General features: G+C 39.8%; 3 protein-coding genes and 1 non-coding gene across 5 annotated transcripts; 2 read left to right on the top strand and 2 right to left on the bottom strand.

Annotated features, from left to right (window-relative positions):
• The first annotated feature begins 354 nt into the window (after positions 1-354).
• TRNAD-GUC lies at positions 355-426 on the top strand. The gene has a single exon. It is a non-coding gene; the product is annotated as a tRNA-Asp (tRNA).
• Positions 427-7241: 6815 nt separating this feature from the next.
• Positions 7242-7820, top strand: LOC109215788. Of its 2 annotated transcripts, XM_019379897.1 has the most exons (2): positions 7242-7280; positions 7719-7820. In XM_019379897.1, exons 1-2 carry the CDS (start codon positions 7242-7244, stop codon positions 7818-7820), a joined length of 141 nt encoding a protein of 46 aa, XP_019235442.1. The 2 variants fall into 2 exon arrangements, with proteins under 2 accessions (XP_019235442.1, XP_019235441.1); XM_019379896.1 differs by lacking the exon at positions 7242-7280 and having other exon boundaries at positions 7677-7820.
• A 6796-nt stretch (positions 7821-14616) lies between these two features.
• LOC109215789 (protein DETOXIFICATION 16-like) lies at positions 14617-15159 on the bottom strand. Its single transcript, XM_019379898.1, has one exon. It carries the CDS (start codon positions 15157-15159, stop codon positions 14617-14619), a length of 543 nt encoding a protein of 180 aa, XP_019235443.1.
• A 1384-nt stretch (positions 15160-16543) lies between these two features.
• On the bottom strand, positions 16544-19120 carry LOC109215787 (kaempferol 3-O-beta-D-galactosyltransferase-like). Its single transcript, XM_019379895.1, has 2 exons — positions 18587-19120; positions 16544-17642 (listed from the first exon to the last, which is right to left on the bottom strand). Exons 1-2 carry the CDS (start codon positions 19065-19067, stop codon positions 16765-16767), a joined length of 1359 nt encoding a protein of 452 aa, XP_019235440.1. The 5' UTR covers positions 19068-19120; the 3' UTR covers positions 16544-16764.
• Between the last annotated feature and the right edge of the window lie 375 nt (positions 19121-19495).

A 19495-nucleotide genomic window follows, 5' to 3' on the forward strand; every position in this document is an offset into this window, starting at 1 on the left:
ACTTTTGGTGTAATCCGTGAATTTCAAAGACAGCAGGATAACTTCAGCTAGAAGAAGTACTTAATCTATTAAAGAAATAAATAAATAAAAGAAGAAAACAAAGATGCAGCTAGCCGCCACTATTAAGTTTTATCAAAGATTTCAAAGCTATGTGAATGATCCATCTCGACTCCTTTGTCTTGCATTTGCTTATTTCATCTATGAAATCCTCCCTAAAAATATGCTGCATGGTTGTAGGTAAAGTAGAATTTCGTTTTAATAGTGGAAGTTTTTATCAGCTACTTTCGAGCAGAATTCCGTGTAAACAGTTGACGATCATATATTATACATACCATTGAACAGCTTTGCAACAAGGTCGTTGTAGTATAGTGGTAAGTATTCCCGCCTGTCACGCGGGTGACCCGGGTTCGATCCCCGGCAACGGCGTTCCCAATATTTTGGGCTTTTTTCTCTTCATCACTTTTCGTTTTAGCAGAATCTGTGGGCCTAAATCTGTTAAGCCCAGTAGATTGTCCAAATAGATCAACCCATGTTTATGTAGCCATAAGATCAAGACTCTGAAGCATTTTGGGCTAACAGTACTTTTTGACAATTTTCTTCAAACATTTTAAAATATTTAAATCATAGAAATTTGTTATCCGTAGTACACGTTTAATTCATTTTCCTCTAGATACAGTTAAAGAATTAATATCCACATTCTCCTACAAAATTAAATATCTTGATTATCATATTAAATATTTCAATCTGATAATCTTCCTTAATCTAACATTAACAACGGGCTAAAATAAGGTTGCCACAATAATGGAAGATGAGAAACATGTCTATCATATTAACTGGAAGGTCACCACTCACGTGCGAACATGTCCTCCTTTCTACAGTACAAGTGTGTCTTTTTCTGCTACATACTTAAGAAACCAGATTGGAATCCCTAGACCAAAACCTATCCCACATTTTCATACCCCACAAGCACTTGTGGACTTGAGAGTGTAATTTAATCTGCCTTGTCTCCTCATCTCTCATGTTTCCTTTTCCTTAGCTTCTTTTCCATGCTATGGTCCGTACTTATTTGAACATTGACCCCCCAAACTCCTTTTTTTCTTTTTTTTTTTTAAGTTACACGGTGTTAGATCCAATTTGTATATACTTTGACTATTTCACGGGATATCTCACATTCCACTCATACATGTGTTAAGTGGTTTTGTCCACCAAAACTTAAGCTGATGGAAAAAAAAAAGAATCTAGTAGGTTTTTTTGTCTCTCAAAATACTAGTCTTATGATTTTCACTCTCTTCGTTTGACTGTTAGGTCGCACCTTTTGGATGTATCAAATGTCATTTTCTTAACACCTTTTTTTTTGTGTGTGTGGTTGATGTTGGATTCAGCTATCCATGGAGCTCTGCCATGGTAGACTTGCTGAAGATCTAAGCTAGGAGAAGGTTGGTTAGAGAGGAGATGAATCTGATGGAATATTCTAGAAGAGAGAGGAAAAATGTAATATTCCAGTCAACTGTCAAAGAAATATCTGTATGAATATATATAAAACATGTAAGCTCAACTAACTTATTCAACTAACTATGGTTAGTACTAAGCTAACTCTAGTTACACTAACTCCAACATAGTCTAAGTTAGTTATAACTAATCAAATGTACAACTAACATTTAACAGCTAACCACCACTATTACTGCTAATCTCAACACTCCCCCTCAAGCTGGAGGGTAGGAACAAGTTTTCAACTCCCAGCTTGCTAAGTAAAAGATAATGTTGTGATTTCCCAAGGCCCTTAGTGAGAATATCTGCCAGTTGTGCTTTAGTGTTGATGTGCTGAGTCTGAATGAGGCCTTGCTGTAATTTTTCTCTCACAAAATGACAGTCGATGTCAATGTGTTTTGTGCGTTCGTGAAAGATAGGATTAACAGCTATTTGGATAGCTGCTTTGCTGTCACAGTGCATTGAGACAGGCAGCTGAATTGCAACTCCTAGCTCTTTGAATAGACGAACTAGCAAAGAGAGTTCTGCAACAATCGTGGCTATACTTCTAAATTCTGCCTCTACTGAACTCCTGGACACTGTGTTCTGCTTCTTAGATTTCCAAGAGATCAAGGAATCTCCAAACTTAACAAGGTACCCTGTGACATATTTTCTAGACTGTGGAATGCTGCCCAGTCAGAGTCACAATATGCAATCAGATTGTTAGACCCTTCTGAAGACATCAACAACCCCAAACCTGGTGCATTCTTCACATACTTGATCACCCTTAAAGCTGTATCCATATGAGATCTTTTTGGCTTATACATGAACTGACTCAGTACTTGGACAACATAGGGTAAATCAGGTCTAGTCATAGTCAAATACAGTAATCTTCCTACCAGTCTTTGGTAAGGTTCAAGGTCACCCAGAATGCTATCATCTGCATTGGTACATCCCACAACTTCATCATATTCTACTGTTTTTAGCGTTTGAATACATTCCAATGGAATAGAAACTGGTTTGGCTCCCCCTAGGCCTGAATCCGCAATCAAACAGAGCATACCTTCTCTGGTTTATCAAAGATACCAGCTTTACTCAGAGCAAACTCTATACCCAGAAAGAACCTGAGCTCCCCTAAGTCCTTCATCATGAACTTCTTCTGTCGGTTGGCTCTAGTGGTCTAAGTCAAGGCTGTATCATTGCCAGTGACTAGAAGGTCATCTACATAGACCAATACAATTACTAAGGTTGAGCCATGTTGCTGTGTAAATAGAGAGTAATCGACTTTGAACAAAGTCCAGGTCCTGAAGAGCCTCTGTTAACTTTAGGTTCCATTGTCTGGAGGCTTGTTTCATGCCATACAATGACTTTCTTAGTTTGCAAACTTTAGCCTTGGACTCCCCCTTGGCAATGTACCCTTGTGGAAGTTGCATGTAGACTTCTTCAAAGAGATCTCCTTGCAAGAAAGCATTATGCACATCCATTTGATAGATGTACCAATGCTTAGAGGCTGCCACAATAATGATCGATCTGACAGTAACCATTTTGGCCACTGGTGAGAAAGTCTCTTTGTAATCTAGGCCTTCTTGTTGATTAAAGCCTTTGGCTACAAGCCTGGCCTTAAATCTCTCCACTTCTCCAGTAGCTCTATATTTCACCTTGTATATCCATTTGTAACCTAGAGGAGACTTGCCTACAGGAAAATTAACAATGTTCCATGTGTTGTTTTCTTCTAAGGCTTCCACTTCTTGCTGCATAGCTGTCACCCATCTAGTATCTTTTGCAGCTTCAGCATAGTTTTTTGGCTCTACAATTGAAGACTGAGCTAGGAGACATTGTGCATATGAAGGAGATAGGTTGGCATAGTTCACATAGTGTGCCATTGGATATACACAGGAGGATAAGACAAAATCCTGCATCCACTTTGGTGCACCTGTAGTTCTGGGATGTTTTCTGATTGCAATAGGTAAGGTGTCAATGGTACCTTGATGTTGTGAGATATCCTCAGTAGCTTCATCAATTGATGGATGGAGAGCATCAGGTGAGATACCTGCTTCTTGATCATCCAGTGGATTATCTACTTCTTCAGGTATGGAATGGACATTCTGCATTTATGGGAGTTCATCATGTGCAGGCAGAGATGCATCATGTATGGATTGCAGATCACCTGCTTCAACTGGCTCAAGGACTGGAAAGATAGGAGTGGAAGACACCTTCATATGCTTGAAAGGAAATATCTGCTCTTTAAAGATCACATCTCTACTGACCAGGAACTGTTTAGAGTGCAGATCATATAGTTTGTATCCTTTCTTAGTGGGTGAATATCCCATAAAAACAGCAAGTAGGGCCCTAGCTGAGAATTTATCCTGTCTTCTCACATTCACAGCATAACACAAGCATCCAAAAACTTTTAAATGCTCAATTGAAGGTGGAGTATTGAGTAACATTTCATAGGGAGACTTCCCTTTTAGAACTATGGAAGGTATTCTGTTTATAATGTGTACAGCTGTGAGAACACAATCTCCCCAAAATCTTAATAGGATTGCAGCTTGAAATCTCAATGCCCTAGCCAACTCCAATATATATATATATATATATATATATATATATATATATATATATATATATATATATATATACATATGACTCCTTTCTACAACACCATTCTGTTGTGGATTATAAACACATATAGTTTGATGAATAATCCCCTGTGACTCTAAGAACTACTTCATATCTGATTTAACAAACTCTAATCCGTTGTCAGTTCTAATTGTCTTAACATGACAGTCAAACTGTGCCTAAACCATGCAAATAAGCCTCTTCATTAGCCAATAAGTTTCATCCTTAGCATTCATTAAAAACAACCAAGTAGATCTAGAGAAATCATCTACTACTGTAAGGAAGAATCTTTTATTATCATGAGTAGGGACTCTGTAGGGTCCCCATACATCTGCATGTAGAAGATGAAAAGGAGTCTGTGCTCTATTCCTACTGACTGGGAATGGCAACTTAGTTTGCCTAGCTAAAGGACAAATAGGACATTCTAACAATCATCACCTGATCCATTATTCCCAAGTTGTTGTTTGAGCTTGTCAATTCACTTCAATGCCTCCATAAGTAGATGTCCAAGCCTCTAATGCCAAATTCCTAGCTTTATTGAACTTTGATTTTTTTTTGTTGAAGTCTACATAGATGTGGTATGAAGTGTATTCAACGGTATCTTCTGAATGCAATCCTTAAGAATGTAGAGTCCATTTGATTCACTACCAATCCCCAACACCTTGCTAGTGTAGAGATCCTGAAACACACATAGAAAAAAAAAAGCTACCAAACATTGTAGCTCCTTAGTGAGTTTTGAAACTGACAACAGGTTGTACTTAAAATGAGGAACATGAAGTACATCACTGATTTTGTGATCCTTGAAAACATTAGTTGAACCACTATGGGCAATCTCAGCTAGCTCTCCATTTGGTAATGAACTGAACGGCCTTTATTTAATAAGACTGCATTATGCAGCAAATCCAACCTTGGAGTCATATGATTGGATGCTCCACTATCTACAATCCACACACCTTGATTCAAACAAGTCATTAAGGATGCAATAATACCCGTTTCCAGTTCTGCTGCATTGGCTGCAACTTCTGTGGGCTTGCTATTGAGCAGTTGCAGTATTTGTTGGTACTGTTCTAGTGTGAAGGTTGGTGCAGTGGGAGTGAAGGTTGGTGGTCCAGGCTGATCAGTCACCATGTTAGCTGTTCCTTGAGGGTTGAATTTCTTCTTGAACTTGTGATCATTTGGATATCCTACCAGCTTATAGCATATATCCCTAGTATGACCTTTCAATTTACAGTAGTCACAGTAAAGGTTGTAGTTCTTCTTTGGCCTTTGCTGAGTTCCAACTCTATTTGTCAACGGTGTAGCCATTTCCCCTGCATCTAGACTAGTTGAAGCACTTGCCATAGTCTTTTGGCTTTCACGTTCCATCAGCATAGAATACGCCTTATTCACTGATGGCACTGGTACCATCATCAAGAGCTGACTTCGAGCCTTTTCGTATGATTCATTTAGCCCTATCAGAAATTGCAGAAGCTTTTGGCGCACCATAAATTGAACAAATTCACGCGAATTAGCATCATCACGACCAGGAAATGGTGCCAAAATGTCAAACTCTGCCCAAAGCACTCTCAATTTTGAGAAGTAAGTTGAATTGAGCTAGTACCCTGCCTAGCAGTAGCAATTTCTCTGTGGATCTGGAAAAAAATCCTAGAACAGTCCACCTTATCAAACCTCTCCTCAGATCACCCCACACTACACTAGCATTTGAGGAGTATACCATTCCACTCAACAATTCCGGCGAAACACAGTTCATCAACCAAGACAATACAATTGCATTGCATCGTTCCCAAAGATCGGCGAGATTTGGATCGTAATTCTCCTTTCTACATGTGCGATCGATGAATCCTAGCTTATTCCGTCCTAGGATTGCAATTCTCATTGCCCGACTCCATACAGAGTAGTTTTCCGGTCCTCTCAGCTGCAACGAAATCAATATAGCTCCTGAATTGTCAAATGAATTCAGGAAAAGTGGATGATTGTGGCCTAATTTCTCTGGTTCGGTGTTGTCAACTGTCACCATTGATGACCTTCCTTCAAAGCTTCGAGATAATGAAAATTGAAGATAATAGGACAACACTAATGGCCGTGTGGCTCTGATACCATGTTGGATTCAGCTATCCATGGAGCTCGGTCATGGTAGACTTGCTGAAGATCTAAGCTAGGAGAAGGTCAGTTAGAGAGGAGATGAATCCGAGGGAATATTCTAGAAGAGAGAGGAAAAATGTAATATTCCATTCAACTGTCAAAGAAATATCTGTACATGAATATATATAAAACATGTAAGCTCAACTAACTATGGTTAGTACTAAGCTAACTCTAGTTACACTAACTCCAGCATAGTCTAAGTTAGTTATAACTAATCAAATGTACAACTAACAGTTAACAGCTAACCACTACTATCACTGCTAATCTCAACAGTTGATATTGACGAGTGAGCAAGGTCCGAACCGTTCTCTCAGCTTAGTATCAAGAACAGTTTCACATTAGGAAATTAGAAACAAAAGGGAGAAATACAAGGACATTGACAGAATGACAGCAGTCTAGATTTAGGCTTCTCTCAACACCACAAAAAGAAAAGAAAAGGACTCTTCCTCAGGACAATAATAAAAATGATTTATTAGCTTGTCAGTTGATGTGTTGCGTCTATAATACTCTCTAGATATTTCTTTATTTGATCTTAAAAACACTGTGGTTGATTTTTTGGTTAGTGTATAGACATTGAAAAGGACCATTTTAGCAATTGTGGTCAAATAACCGCTTGAAATTGGTTGTCAAAAACAAATGTGGCCTGGTAACATACACGAGCACTAGGTTAGACAATGGATGCTGATTAGTGAGAGTTATCTGCAGGAGCAAAAGATGGGACATGTTAAATAATTGCCCTGTTCAAGGTGACATGCTCCTTATAAAATGCCTACATTTGGTAGGAATGCTACATTTGAAGGTTATTATTCATGAATAATTTAATATGAATTTGAATATTTTTGTGCCTCCTGCCTTTCTGAATCACAACTTCTCCTTAGATTTGTTGTTAATAAAATAGTTGATCTTGTTGAATCTTGACGACAGTGTATGACTAGAGCAGTTGAAGTACCTGTGAGTCTAGGGAGTGAGCTTTGACTGATGGGATTTCAATTGCCAATAATAGTAGGATTAATATGAATCCCTTTATAAACATGAAAAAAAAAGAAGGGAAAGTTCTCAAATTAGCAGGCCGTTAGTAATTACTACTATTTTTTAGTGAAATATAATTACACAATTTTATAAAAATTGATATGCTTGGTGCATTGGACATGAGGTTACAATAAGAAAATTACAAAGAAACACAATAAGAAAAAATCTTTCGAAGAAATAGGGAAAGCTTTTCTTATATGGCCAACCAATGGGGTCCATGTTTCAATGTAATGTCCTTCCTCTTAATTTGCTGAATATTGCATGCCTTGGACCACACACCGTAGTCTTCTACTATAAAAGAAAGACCTATTATTCCTCCTTCCACTTCTCACCCAATTGCATTCTTCAATTCTTGGCACACTAAAAACCTAGAATTTGTTTCTCATTCATACTTGAGTACAATTAATTTTCAACTAGAGATGAAGGGAAGCACTGGAGCTAAGGATGGTAACTCGAAGAAGAGGATGTCAAGTAGAAAACTAGGAAAGTTTCTCAAGGAGCAGAAAGAAAGACGTTACATTATGAGAAGATGTGTAGTCATGCTACTTTGCTGGCACGACTAATGGCACCACAAGATATTATGCATTAAAAAAGTGGATTTCGCCCTAGAATCCTGGGTAGCTCTAGTCGTCTCTTGCTTTATTGAAGGATTGATATTCAAAAGAAATTTTTATATATTTCTTATTGAATATACGAATTCGCCAGATGTAAATAGAAAAGACAAATATGAATTACCTAGCTTAGCTTAGAATTGTTAGAACAGTAGCTAGGAATAGACTTGGTTAAAGTAATCTGGTCTCTGCGGTTCATATATGATTTCATTATGTAATTAACAATGGCAGAGCTAGTGATACTGGTTTCTTAATTTACTTAATTTTTGATGCAATAGCCTCATCAGCTTTATCATTTACTTATGCTATATTTCTGTCTCCTCTCTTTTTCTTTGCTGAAACGTACCCTTTATCTTTTATTAAACTTTTATTGAGTTTTCTGAGACTTGCTATGGTAATTGGATCTCAAGTATGGACTTGCTAACATGTACTAATGTAAGTGTTACTACTTATAGTAACAATAGCTAACCCTTAATATCATCTAGTTTCTATCACCTATAGTGATCATTTGCATTCATAATACGTAAACTTACATAAAGGAAACTTTTAGTGTAATGGTAAATGGGTTCAAATGAGCTATGTATTATTCTTCTAATGTTCCTAATCTATACAGTATGATTCTTCTTGAAATGTCATCATATGAGTATGACACATAAATGAAATATCACAATAGTTCGTGCAAATTTAAATATATGCCTCCTCTATGTACTCGTATATCGAAACAACGTGTACCACCGAAAAATGGAACAGTGTCCTTAAACTTGTTCGTGTTTGACCAAAAAGTATTAACCTTTTTAATTAAATCAATTAATGATAAAATAGAGGATAAATCTTAGCCAAATATAATCGACTTTAGATCTAAGCACAATGGGTATTAAAATCAAAGAGACCGAGTTTATACACATATCTTAGAATGAGTGAAAGATATTAAATGTAAATAATAAGCTTACAACTTCAATATATTGTTCCGTGTTTGTAAAATCAAGGAAGACAAGGGATGAATCTTGTTGATAACTATGGGATCTAGCTTTATAGATTCAACAATGGAGATTACAAAGGTTTGTAACCCAGAATATAGACTCCTTCCTTTTTCCCTTGGGGGTTTATTCCGTGTCTTCTGTTTCTTCTCCTATTTGATAGCTTCCTTTTTATTCCAGCCCCCTTTCTTTCTGCTTTATCTTCCTTATATATATTGTCAATTTTCCCCTTTTACCCAACGGTTCTTAACCAGCGTGCCCTCTCATGATTGTACTCTTCCTCACTCGCCTAAGTATTACGTTCTGCCATATAAGCCTTCTGATGGCCTGATCTCGGCAGTAGCCGAGATACTCATCGCCATTACGCCTCGTGGGCACGACCATGGCTTGGTCGACCTCTTACCGTTTCCTTTAATGATAACCATCTAATGGTCAGATTTTGACCCATACAGTTAGTCCCTCCGTCCGTTGGGGTCGCCTTTTGGCGAGCTCGATGAGCGGATCCTGTTAATTCAAGAGTTAAGAGAAATCTGGACATCATGCGAGGGACGAGGTCCTCATGGTGAGATGGCGAGGCTTCACGGACTTTACCGGACCGTTACATCAGTTTAGAGATGGATCGTCACGTCGGTTCAGGGTGCCATGAATACCTGTCATCGTCATTATGGCGCATGTTTCCCAGGCACCATATCAATTTTTGTGCCATTTCAGTTTTTCAATTGGCGACTCTCTGGTTTCTTGCTCAGGACATTTGCGTTCCTATAAATAGGGGGAATCCCTTATTTGATTGTTATGCTTTTCAATTTACCTGAGAGAATTTTACAAACTTCCGCCTTTTTCAGTATTTCATACTTCTGCTTGCGTTAGAATTCGACGTGACCTTTCTTTCTTTTCATTCATTGTTCTTGTTTATTTCGATCAAGATAGATAAATAACTGGTACTTCTTCCCAGACTGATAGATTGGTTGAAGCTCCGGTGCCGGAAAATCATGTACCCTTTCTTGAAGAGGAAGTAGAGGTGGTGGAAGACGAGGGATTTCCGATAGTGGATGAGATAGCACCCCGTCCGAGGAAGTTAAGGACTGACTTCAACAGCCTGCCGGAAACAAACCGGAGCCTGTCCCTTCGACCATGGATGAAGCGGTGATTACGGCGCTCAAGGCCAAGTGGGGAATCCCAATTCATATAGAAATGGTACCGGCGGCGGGGAAGGACATTGTACATTTGCACCGCCCGGGGTACTGCACATTTTACGTGTACCCTTTTATTATCAGGTACACGCTTCCCCTCCCCTCTCTGGTGGTAGACTTCTGCCGCTTCTACGAAGTGTGCCCGGCTCAGCTCTCTCCGTACTCGTACAAACTCTTCCTCATGCTTATCAAGTATGCGGAGCTTGCCGGACGAGGAATTTCCTTGGGGCACATGCTTCACATCTTTTCCCCATATTTTCTTCGGGGTACAATGATCCACATGCGCCATCAAGGAACCAAGAGTTTGGTGGTGAAGATGGACGATAAGGCTAATCGCCGCTTCTGGGAAAGCTACTTCTATGTGCGGACAAAGCACCTTGTGGTGGACTCGGCAGGGTTTCCAGAGACGTGGAACTTCGCCCGTAAGTTTTCCTTTGTTTATTTTGTGATTCCTCTTAAGGCGGTCGTCGATCGTTCTCCTTTAGGTGATGTTGCAAAAGACTTGTTTTTGCTTTTGCAGCCGAGAGAGTACCTCCCCCGCTGGTTGACGATATCCGCGAGTGGGTGAGCGCAATTCTCCCCCATACAATGGGGATTCTTGAGTGGGCATCCTTCCATGAGAAATATGGGCCTAAGCCTCTCATTGGTAAGTTGGCCCGCTGCGGTTTTTCCATTATTCTTTGCCTCATGGTTTAGCCTTGTCGTTATATGATCGTCTTTCTTTATCGACAAGGAGGGTACGAAGGACGAAGGCTCCTTCGCTCGCATTTCGTTAGCCGGTGCCCCTTGCCCGACCTACGCCTAGAGCCGCTGCCCGGCCTGCGTCGAGAGCTACTGCCCAATATGCGCCTGCAGCCGAAGCCGTTTGTGCAGAGTCTACTCCTTGCCAGAGACTCCGGTTCCTGCTGTCCGTTCAACGGGTGAATCTTCCCGCGTCCGTAGGAAGAGGACCCGTCGAAGAGGCGATGGGTGGTGTTGGGAAGTGGCTCCTCAAGCCGAAACATCTTCGAGGGGCAACCTTGCCTTGCCGGTGCCCAAAACCGGTGGTGATGCCAACCCGGCCGCAGAGGCTACGCCTGTTGTAAGCGGTCAACAGGCTGGTGTGGCAGAGAGACGGAGTCCCGAGGATGCCGTCGTTGTCTCGGATAGCCCTTCAACATCTCGGCCGAACCGTACTTCTTCTTCGACCGAGGATAGGGGAAAAGGCGTCATGGTTGACGATTACGAGTCCGAATTCGACCTCGATCCTGCTGACGTTAGGATGTTCGAGGAGGGCTTTACCCGAATTGTAGTGAGAGCGGGAAGCCCTTCCCGAATACGTGAAATTCCGACGGATCTCAAACTTCTGCGAGATACAGTGGATTTTGTGCCGCAGTTTGACCTTTTATGCTCTACCGCAGAAACCGGAGCTCTCCAGGATTTTAGTGATGCCTAATTGTCACGTGGTGTGGCTGCGATAGGCCAAAGGGTAAGTCCCCTCCCCCTTTTTTTTGTTTGCTTCGTGACCTTGATCTTTACCAATTCCTTTCCTCCCTTTGTTTTTAGTCTTACATGCTAGAGATCGAGAGTGCTCGCAGAGCCGAGACTCGGGCGGATATTTTTTTTGAAGATTCTTGAAAAGTATCAGCGGTATCGCAACAAGTTCCGTGAGATGCACGAGCAGCTCAGGGCGGGTACTGGCACCCAATCCATCAGGGAAGAGTTGGAGAAAAGGGATCAAGAGCTGATGTAGTCCATCCGCAGATGTAGTGAGCTCGAGGAACTTCTCTGTACCAAAGACGAGGAACTCGAGGTGGGCAAAGGGATTGACGCAGAGTGCGAGGACCTTCACGCGAAGGTGTTGTCTCTGCAGATCGAACTCGAGCAGAATGCTACCAGAGTCGAAGCTTTGAGCGCAGAATGGATGGGGAAGTTGGCCGAGCTGGAAAAGAAAGTGGCCGAAATGGAGAGTGCCGAGGAGGCTCGGACATCGGCTTTGGCGAGGGCGGCGGCGCTAGAGGACACTATCCGCGTCCTTTAATCTGAACAGGAATCTGACAAGGCTACGACCACGATGAGGGAGGCGCGACTCGAGGAGCGTATAGGTGAAATCGACCGGGAGGCTTCGAGCCTAGGAGACCGGGTCGTGGCACTCGAGGCTGAGAAGGAATAGCTGTTGGCCCAGGTCAAGTCTGCCTCTGCCGCGGTCCCACGCTGCCTATATGAGTTATGGGTCCACACCGAGGCCCAGCGAGATATTTACAAGGGTTTATGGGAGGCGGGGATGTCTCAGAGGCTACCTTTGAAGATGCTCGGGCAAAGGCATTCGAGGCTTGAGCTGCCTGTGGATATGACCCTGCAACTCCGGAGGCTGGGGAGGGTATCGATAATGAGGATGAGCTCCCTTCTGATGATGATGGTGATATCGGGGAGAACGACAGCGGGGATGATGCAGAGTGAAGCTTTTGCTGCGTCCTATGCACTTAGTTCTTTTTTTGTTCTTTCGTTGTTTACTTTCTTTTCCCAAGGGTCCGTTTCGGCCCTTTGTAAGGTGCGGTTGTCACGCATGTATATTTGAATAAAATAGTTGTTTCGTCTTCATTTGTGTATCTTTTGATTTTCACTGTGATGAGCGTCCCTGACTCTTTTGGTTGCGAATTCGAATTTGCGTGTTTGGGCGAGGTTGACTTTTGATTTGCCAAATCAAGCAGAACCAACCTTAATTCGGACGAGGTCGAAATTAGATTCGCCATCTTGGACGAAGTCGGTTGTATTTTTCCATGTGTATTCGAGCTAGGTCGAACTTGAAGTCGCCATTCTTGGGCGGAGTTAATTTCTAACATATATTCGGACGAGGTTGAAATTATAACCAGTTGTTAATTCGAGCGAGGTCGAACTCCTCTTTTGGCGAAGGCCGATGGCCGTATGGGTGTTATTCCAAACAAGGTCAAAATTATAACCCGTTGTGGATTCGAACGAGGTCGAACTTCTCTTTTGACGAAGGCCGATGGCTATAGGGGTGTTATTTCGAGCAAGGTCGAAATTGTAACCCATTGTGGATTCGAGCGAGGTCGAACTTCTCTTTCGGCGAAGGTCGATGGCCGTAGGGGTGTTATTTCGAGCAAGGTCGAAATTGTAACCCGTTGTGGATTCGAGCAAGGTCGAACTTCTCTTTCGGCGAAGGCCGATGGCCGTAGGGGTGTTATTTCGAGCAAGGTCAAAATTGTAACCCGTCGTGGATTCGAGCGAGGTCGAACTTCTCTCTTGGCGAAGGCCGATGGTCGTAGGGGTGTTATTTCGAGCAAGGTCAAAATTGTAACCTGATAATAGGTGAATTTGACTATAATCACACCTTAAATAATCACCTTCTTGTGTAGTTTTAATGCTAAAAGTGGTAACAAAATGCTCTTATTAGTGCTTTTTATGATTGGCAGGTGATATATGTATAAGGAAGGCTAAGGAGCAGTTTTGGAGTCAAAATTGAAGAAAAAGAGGCCAACTGTGAAATTCCCCAAGTACACCACGCAAAATAGGCCTGAAGATTCAGAGAACTGGTTTGACCGCGGTTCCACCGCGACCGCGGTGGAAGATAGCTGCGGATAAATTCAGATTCAGAGAAGGCTTTAAGCCGCGGTTTGACCGCGACCGCGGCAGAACCGCGGCGGACGCAGAAAACTTCAGGGACTAAAGTGTAAAATACGGGATTTTTAGACCTAAACCCTATTTAAAACATTAGACTTCGCCCAAGAGAGGCATGTATTGATTTTTAAGGTTTCTTAGCAAGGAAAACCATTGTGAGAGAATACTCAAAACATCTTTCTTCTTTACTTTTGATTTTTATGATGAATTCAATCTTAGTTTATTTTCCCATAGCCATGAGTAGCTAAATTCCTTGTCTAAGGTTTTGATGGAACCTATTGGGTGATGAACTTCTTGTTTATGTGAATACAAATTGCTAGTTTAATCTCTATTTGTTCAACTTTGTGTTTGTTGTAGTTAATTGACAGGATCCTCAATTAGTTGTGCCTATTTAGTGTGCATAACTTGGAAAAGAGTGCATATTTAGGGTATTGTTGAACAACACCACTCCTAGATTATTAGAGGAATCTATAATTGCGGGTTTAAAGGCGGGATTAAGGATAAAGAAGCCTTGGGTGTAATCTAAAGTGAATCGTGCTAAATAAAGTAAGCTAGTGTATCTCGGGAGAGTGTAATAGTAAATTATTGTGATTACTCGGGAGAGATTTACGGTAAGATTAGCGTTCATGATTGAGAGAGATGTGTTGGTAAATTTGTATGAGCATAAACAGAAGGGATTCCATCAATAGGGGAAATCATTGCCTTAGCTTTTTATCATAATTGTTTACAACCTTATTAGTTTAGTTTACAGCTATTTAGTACTTGAAAGAGTAGTTGTTAAAGAACATTCAACTGAGATTTGAATATTTGGGAAGCTGGTTCTGAAGAATTAGTGGGTCTGAAGATAGTGGTTGATAGGTAACTCTCTGTGGATTCGACCCTGGGCGTAATACTCGGGTTATATTTGCAACGTCCGCAGAGTCTTTTTTATAAGGCATAGTTGGGCGTGATCAACTAAGAACACTACCAGAACATAGCAGCTGAAGGAATGGCAAGTCTTATATATTTCCAAGTATCTTGAAATGCTTCATTTGAAAATCCGGTCCAAGTGCTTTTGCAAGAAGGCGATATTCTGACATATACAGCTGGCAACAAGAAATTAATCCAGTAGGTTATCGCGTTAGCCAAAGCAGCGCCTTTGTTGCCTAGGCCAGATTTAAATACCAGAATCCAACAACTGAATAAATGCAGCAAAGTAGTTATTCCGGTACTGAGCATCATAGGTAGCACAATGTTTTGGGCTTGCAGAAATCTAATTTGACACTGGAGAAGCCCGTACGCGAAGATAGTTGGAATCATAAAGCGCGCATAACTTCCTGCTTCGGCTGCTATTTCCATATCTTGTCCCAATAATACAAGAATGTGTTCTGCATTAGCCCAAATGAAGGTAAGTGGAACACTGACCAGTAAAAGAACAAACATTGCCCTTTGCATATGGATACCAAGCATATGATACTGCTTTGTGCCATATGATAGCCCACATAAAGTGTCCAATGCACTTCCCATTCCCATCTGCTCAAGCAAGATAAAGATTGAAATCTAGAGATGATAAAGTACCTTTTAACTTGGTATCAAATAACTAAAGAGGTAACTTTTATGAACTCCAATTATAAATCAAAACCTATCCTACATATCTCCAAGGGAATGGCTTGCGATTACATAACGCGTGTTTGTGGACTTTATTCATTAGTCGAGGTGTGTGAAAATTTGCCTGGACATAACCGTTATTAAGGAAAAGAAGGCATCTAGTACAAGCACATTCAATTTTCTTGTGGATTTTGAAGGATCTACATAGTGGCTCTCAGTGGCGAAGCCACATGTTCATAAGGATGGTCAACTGACCACCCTTCGTCGAAAAATATACTGTGTACGTAGGTAAAATATTACGTTTTAGAGATATATAACACATATTGAACATCCTTTATCGGAAATTTTTTTCACTTCTTTTAAATTTGAACACCCTCGAAGAAATTCCTAACTTCTCCACTGACTGCCCTCACTAATGCTCTTCGACATGGTGTATTAAGGTAACATTTAATAACAAATAATCTAGTAATCATGACCTTTAACTAGTGAAGTTCAGAGCAACTTGTTACTACATTGTTGCATAAGTAGTTGTAAGTTCAGAGCTTTTATTTTGATAAGCATTCCTAAGGTGCTTTTCTTGTGATCAAATTATAATCAGATACATTCATATAAGATTCAAGTCCAAAACAGTCGCAAATGTGTGCAAAATTATAATATGGAATGATAGAACTATCAGTAGCTAATGGCAGTCGTCTCTCGCTTCTCCTGAATTATGAGTGGACATGAATTGAATTACTCTCTAGGACATAGTATTACCTTTGTGGATAACAATGCTAATAGTATTGATTGTTAAAAAAGACTAATATAGACAGTTTGAACTATGTATTTGGCCGTTTGGTACTGATTGTTAAAAAAAATTCTATTTGGATTAGCCGATAAACAGCCCGAAAACCATCCGATTATCGTTATTCTGATACCAATCCGTCCATTATCTTATTGGATCGCTAGCGGATTACTACATTTATAATCTGATAATCGATAAGCGGAATCATTAAGCGTAACTATCCCCCGATCTGCCCGATAAGCACCCCTAGCTGTCGTGGTTACAAAAAAAAAAGGCAAAATGGCCTAATGGCCACATAAACTTGCATCAGTTTTCCATCGCGGTAAATAAACTAACAACTTTTCCATTTAGACACTAAAAGTTGAGAGGATGAGTATTAATAAATACCTTTGACCGTTGATCATGCTTGTGTGGCAACGCCATGTTTGTGGCAATAGTGCATGCCAATCATGCGAATTAGACGCGTGAATTCAATTTATTTGAATAAAAAAATACTAAAAAAGACAGAAACTAAAAATGAAAAAGGAAAGCCCCAAATCCCTCCAGGTAATATGACTAAGAGGTCACGTGTTTCAATTAAATTAATGACTAATTAAATAAGATACTTTCCCAAAGAAAGAAAAACAATGTCACATGGACTAGTATTGATGATCCATTAAAGAAAAACTAAAATGGAATTAATTATTGCAAACAATAGGAGTAGTAAATAAATCATTGAATTTCCTTTCAAGGGGACAATTTCAATTGCTAGAGGTGATAATCTCAACCAATTTGTTGACATTTTCAGTTGAACTCCCACTTGGTCCAACAGCCTTGAGAGCAAGATCTTTATACATACCAATTTGTTGCTTCAATTCTTCTCTATTTTTTGATAAAACCAAGTCAAGTGCAACCATTGTACCACTTTTAGTAAAAACCCCACCTTCAATTTTCACTCCAATTTTCCACACTTTCTCAACCATCCAAGAATTCAAATGTTGATCTCCAAAAAATGGCCTACATATTATTGGCACACCAGAAGCTATACTTTCCAACACAGAATTCCAACCACTATGATTTATAAAAACCCCAATTGAACTATGTTCAAGAACTTGTACTTGTGGGGCCCATGGTACAATTTTACCATATTCACTTGTATTTTCCAAAAACCATTTTGGAAAATGTGTTATAAAATCATCTTTAATTGACCAAAGAAAAGGTGTCTTACTTTCTTCAAGTGCTTCACCCATAGATATTAACTCATTAGGTGGTGGTGTTGCAACTGTGCCAAATCCAATATAAGCCACAGAATTTGGTTCTTGATTATCTAGCCATTCAATACAACCATTTTTGTCTATAATATTTGCTGAGGGTGGTGGTGAGGTTAAATTAAAAGGACCAACATTTAGAAAATTCTTGAATTTGGACTTGAGATTTTCAACAATTGGAGGGTCTAATTCTTCAAACGAATTTATTGGCAAGGCATTGGCTTTTGTTATGGTTTTGCCCATTTTGTGAAGCATTTGAGAAAATGGTAATTCTAAATCTCCAAATATAACTCCACTAGGCAAATCACCAAGCCTTAGTTCGGAAAATCCAGGAATAAATTTCACAATTTCATCTTCACGTCCAGCAATTCCTGTGAAGAAATTAATCTTTTTGTTATACGTAAATATAATACTTCATAATAAATAAACGGAATATAACAATAATAACTACGTTTCAATTTCAAATAAGTTTCTCATGCAATAACCATCATTTAATAATTTTTGCCACGATCTAATCCATACATTAGATGCAAGGGCAGAGACAGAAGTTGAGCTACGGGTTCGGCGAACCAGTAACTTTTGCTTAAACAGTGTTTGTGTTAAAAAACTCATTAAATATATATACTTGAAATCGTCTTTCTACATATAGTGTAACTATATCAAAATTCTTAAAATAATGAAACTACTCGCTATTAAAATCAATAGGAAAAGTCATACTATATAAAGAATGGGGAAAATAAGTCTCTCGTTAAGTATTTCCTTCACCTAAATTTGTTTTTTTTCTTAGCCTGACCCAATCTCTTTAGATACAATCTTAAATTACTTCTGATCCCAACTTTAGTAGTCAACATGAAAAGATTCAAAAAAGGCAGTTCAAAATATCTCGCATTTACATAGGGTTCGGGAAAAGGTCGCAACCCAAGTGATGCCAGGTAGACAGCCTACATCAGTGATTGATTACATGGCTCGAACCCGTAATCTATAGGTCACACAGAGATAACTTAATGTATTTGTTGTCAAATTAATAACATGTTTCTATATTTTTCTACATTATTTATTAATATATTGAAGGGGTGCCTTGGAGCAACAATAAAGTTGTCTCCCTGTGACCTATAAGTCACGGGTTCGAGCAGTGGAATCAGCCACTTATGCTTGTATTAGGGTAGGCTGCCTACATTACATCTCACTGGGTCCCCAGATCCTGCGTAAACGCGGGATGCTTCGTGCACCGCCAACTGCCTTTATTTTTTTTTATTTTTTTATTTATTAATGTATTATTCATTTATTTACTTATAACAAAACAGAAAAAATATACCTTGGACCCCAACATTTTCTCTAATAAAATCAGTGTAAATATGGACAGACAGTGATCCTGCCGCAGAAGTCCAAACAGGAATCCAATCAACGCCTAATTCCTCCGCAATCTCGCCGGAAAACCATATAAACGCATCCGCGATAACGCACGTAATTTTTTTTCCCGTTTCATCCTCAGCAGTTGTTATAGCATTCTGAAAATTATTTTTTGCGGATTTAAAAAACAACCCTATAAGCTCCTCAATTCCTCCTTCTCCGATCGCGTACCCCTCAGGTACGCCATCGGAGATATCAAAGGGCTTAAGGTTAGTACAATGTGGATTGGTTTGGTTGGAGAAAATTAAAGAATTTGATTTAGAAGTGTTGAAAAATGTGAATGTCACATTAGGTAATGCATTTGCTAGCCTTTGGACAAGTCCATGTAAAAGACCAGCATGTGTTGCAAATGGGAATGCTAGAACAGCAATATGATAATTGGACATTTTTTTGGAGAAAGAATGAGAATATGGAGTGAGTCAAGATTTGGATGTAAGTTATGTTTTTTGTTACTTGTTTGGTTATATAGGTAATAACACGTGGAATAATCATAGCCTAGTAACTTTTATAATTAATACTATAAAAGATGCTTTAAAACCGGAGTCTTTATCGTTTCTTTAAAGGTTGCAATTTTGTCTTACTATAGTATTTAGATGTAACTTTCTCCTTTCCTAATCTTTCTCTCTCCTATTTTTTCACGAGTTCGTTGGGTGAGTGGCTTCCCACATGGGGATCGTGGATCGATTCCCCTCACCAGTAGTCTTCTCAGTCAGAGCTTGTCGCATTGAGTTTGTCTAATGCAATTTACATCTCCTATGTAGTTTGCAAGCTATTGTGCAGTGAGTAGATTGCCCAGTCCACACCCGAAGCGTGA

Source organism: Nicotiana attenuata, unplaced genomic scaffold (assembly GCF_001879085.1).
Source record: "Nicotiana attenuata strain UT unplaced genomic scaffold, NIATTr2, whole genome shotgun sequence".
Lineage (NCBI taxonomy): Eukaryota > Viridiplantae > Streptophyta > Magnoliopsida > Solanales > Solanaceae > Nicotiana > Nicotiana attenuata.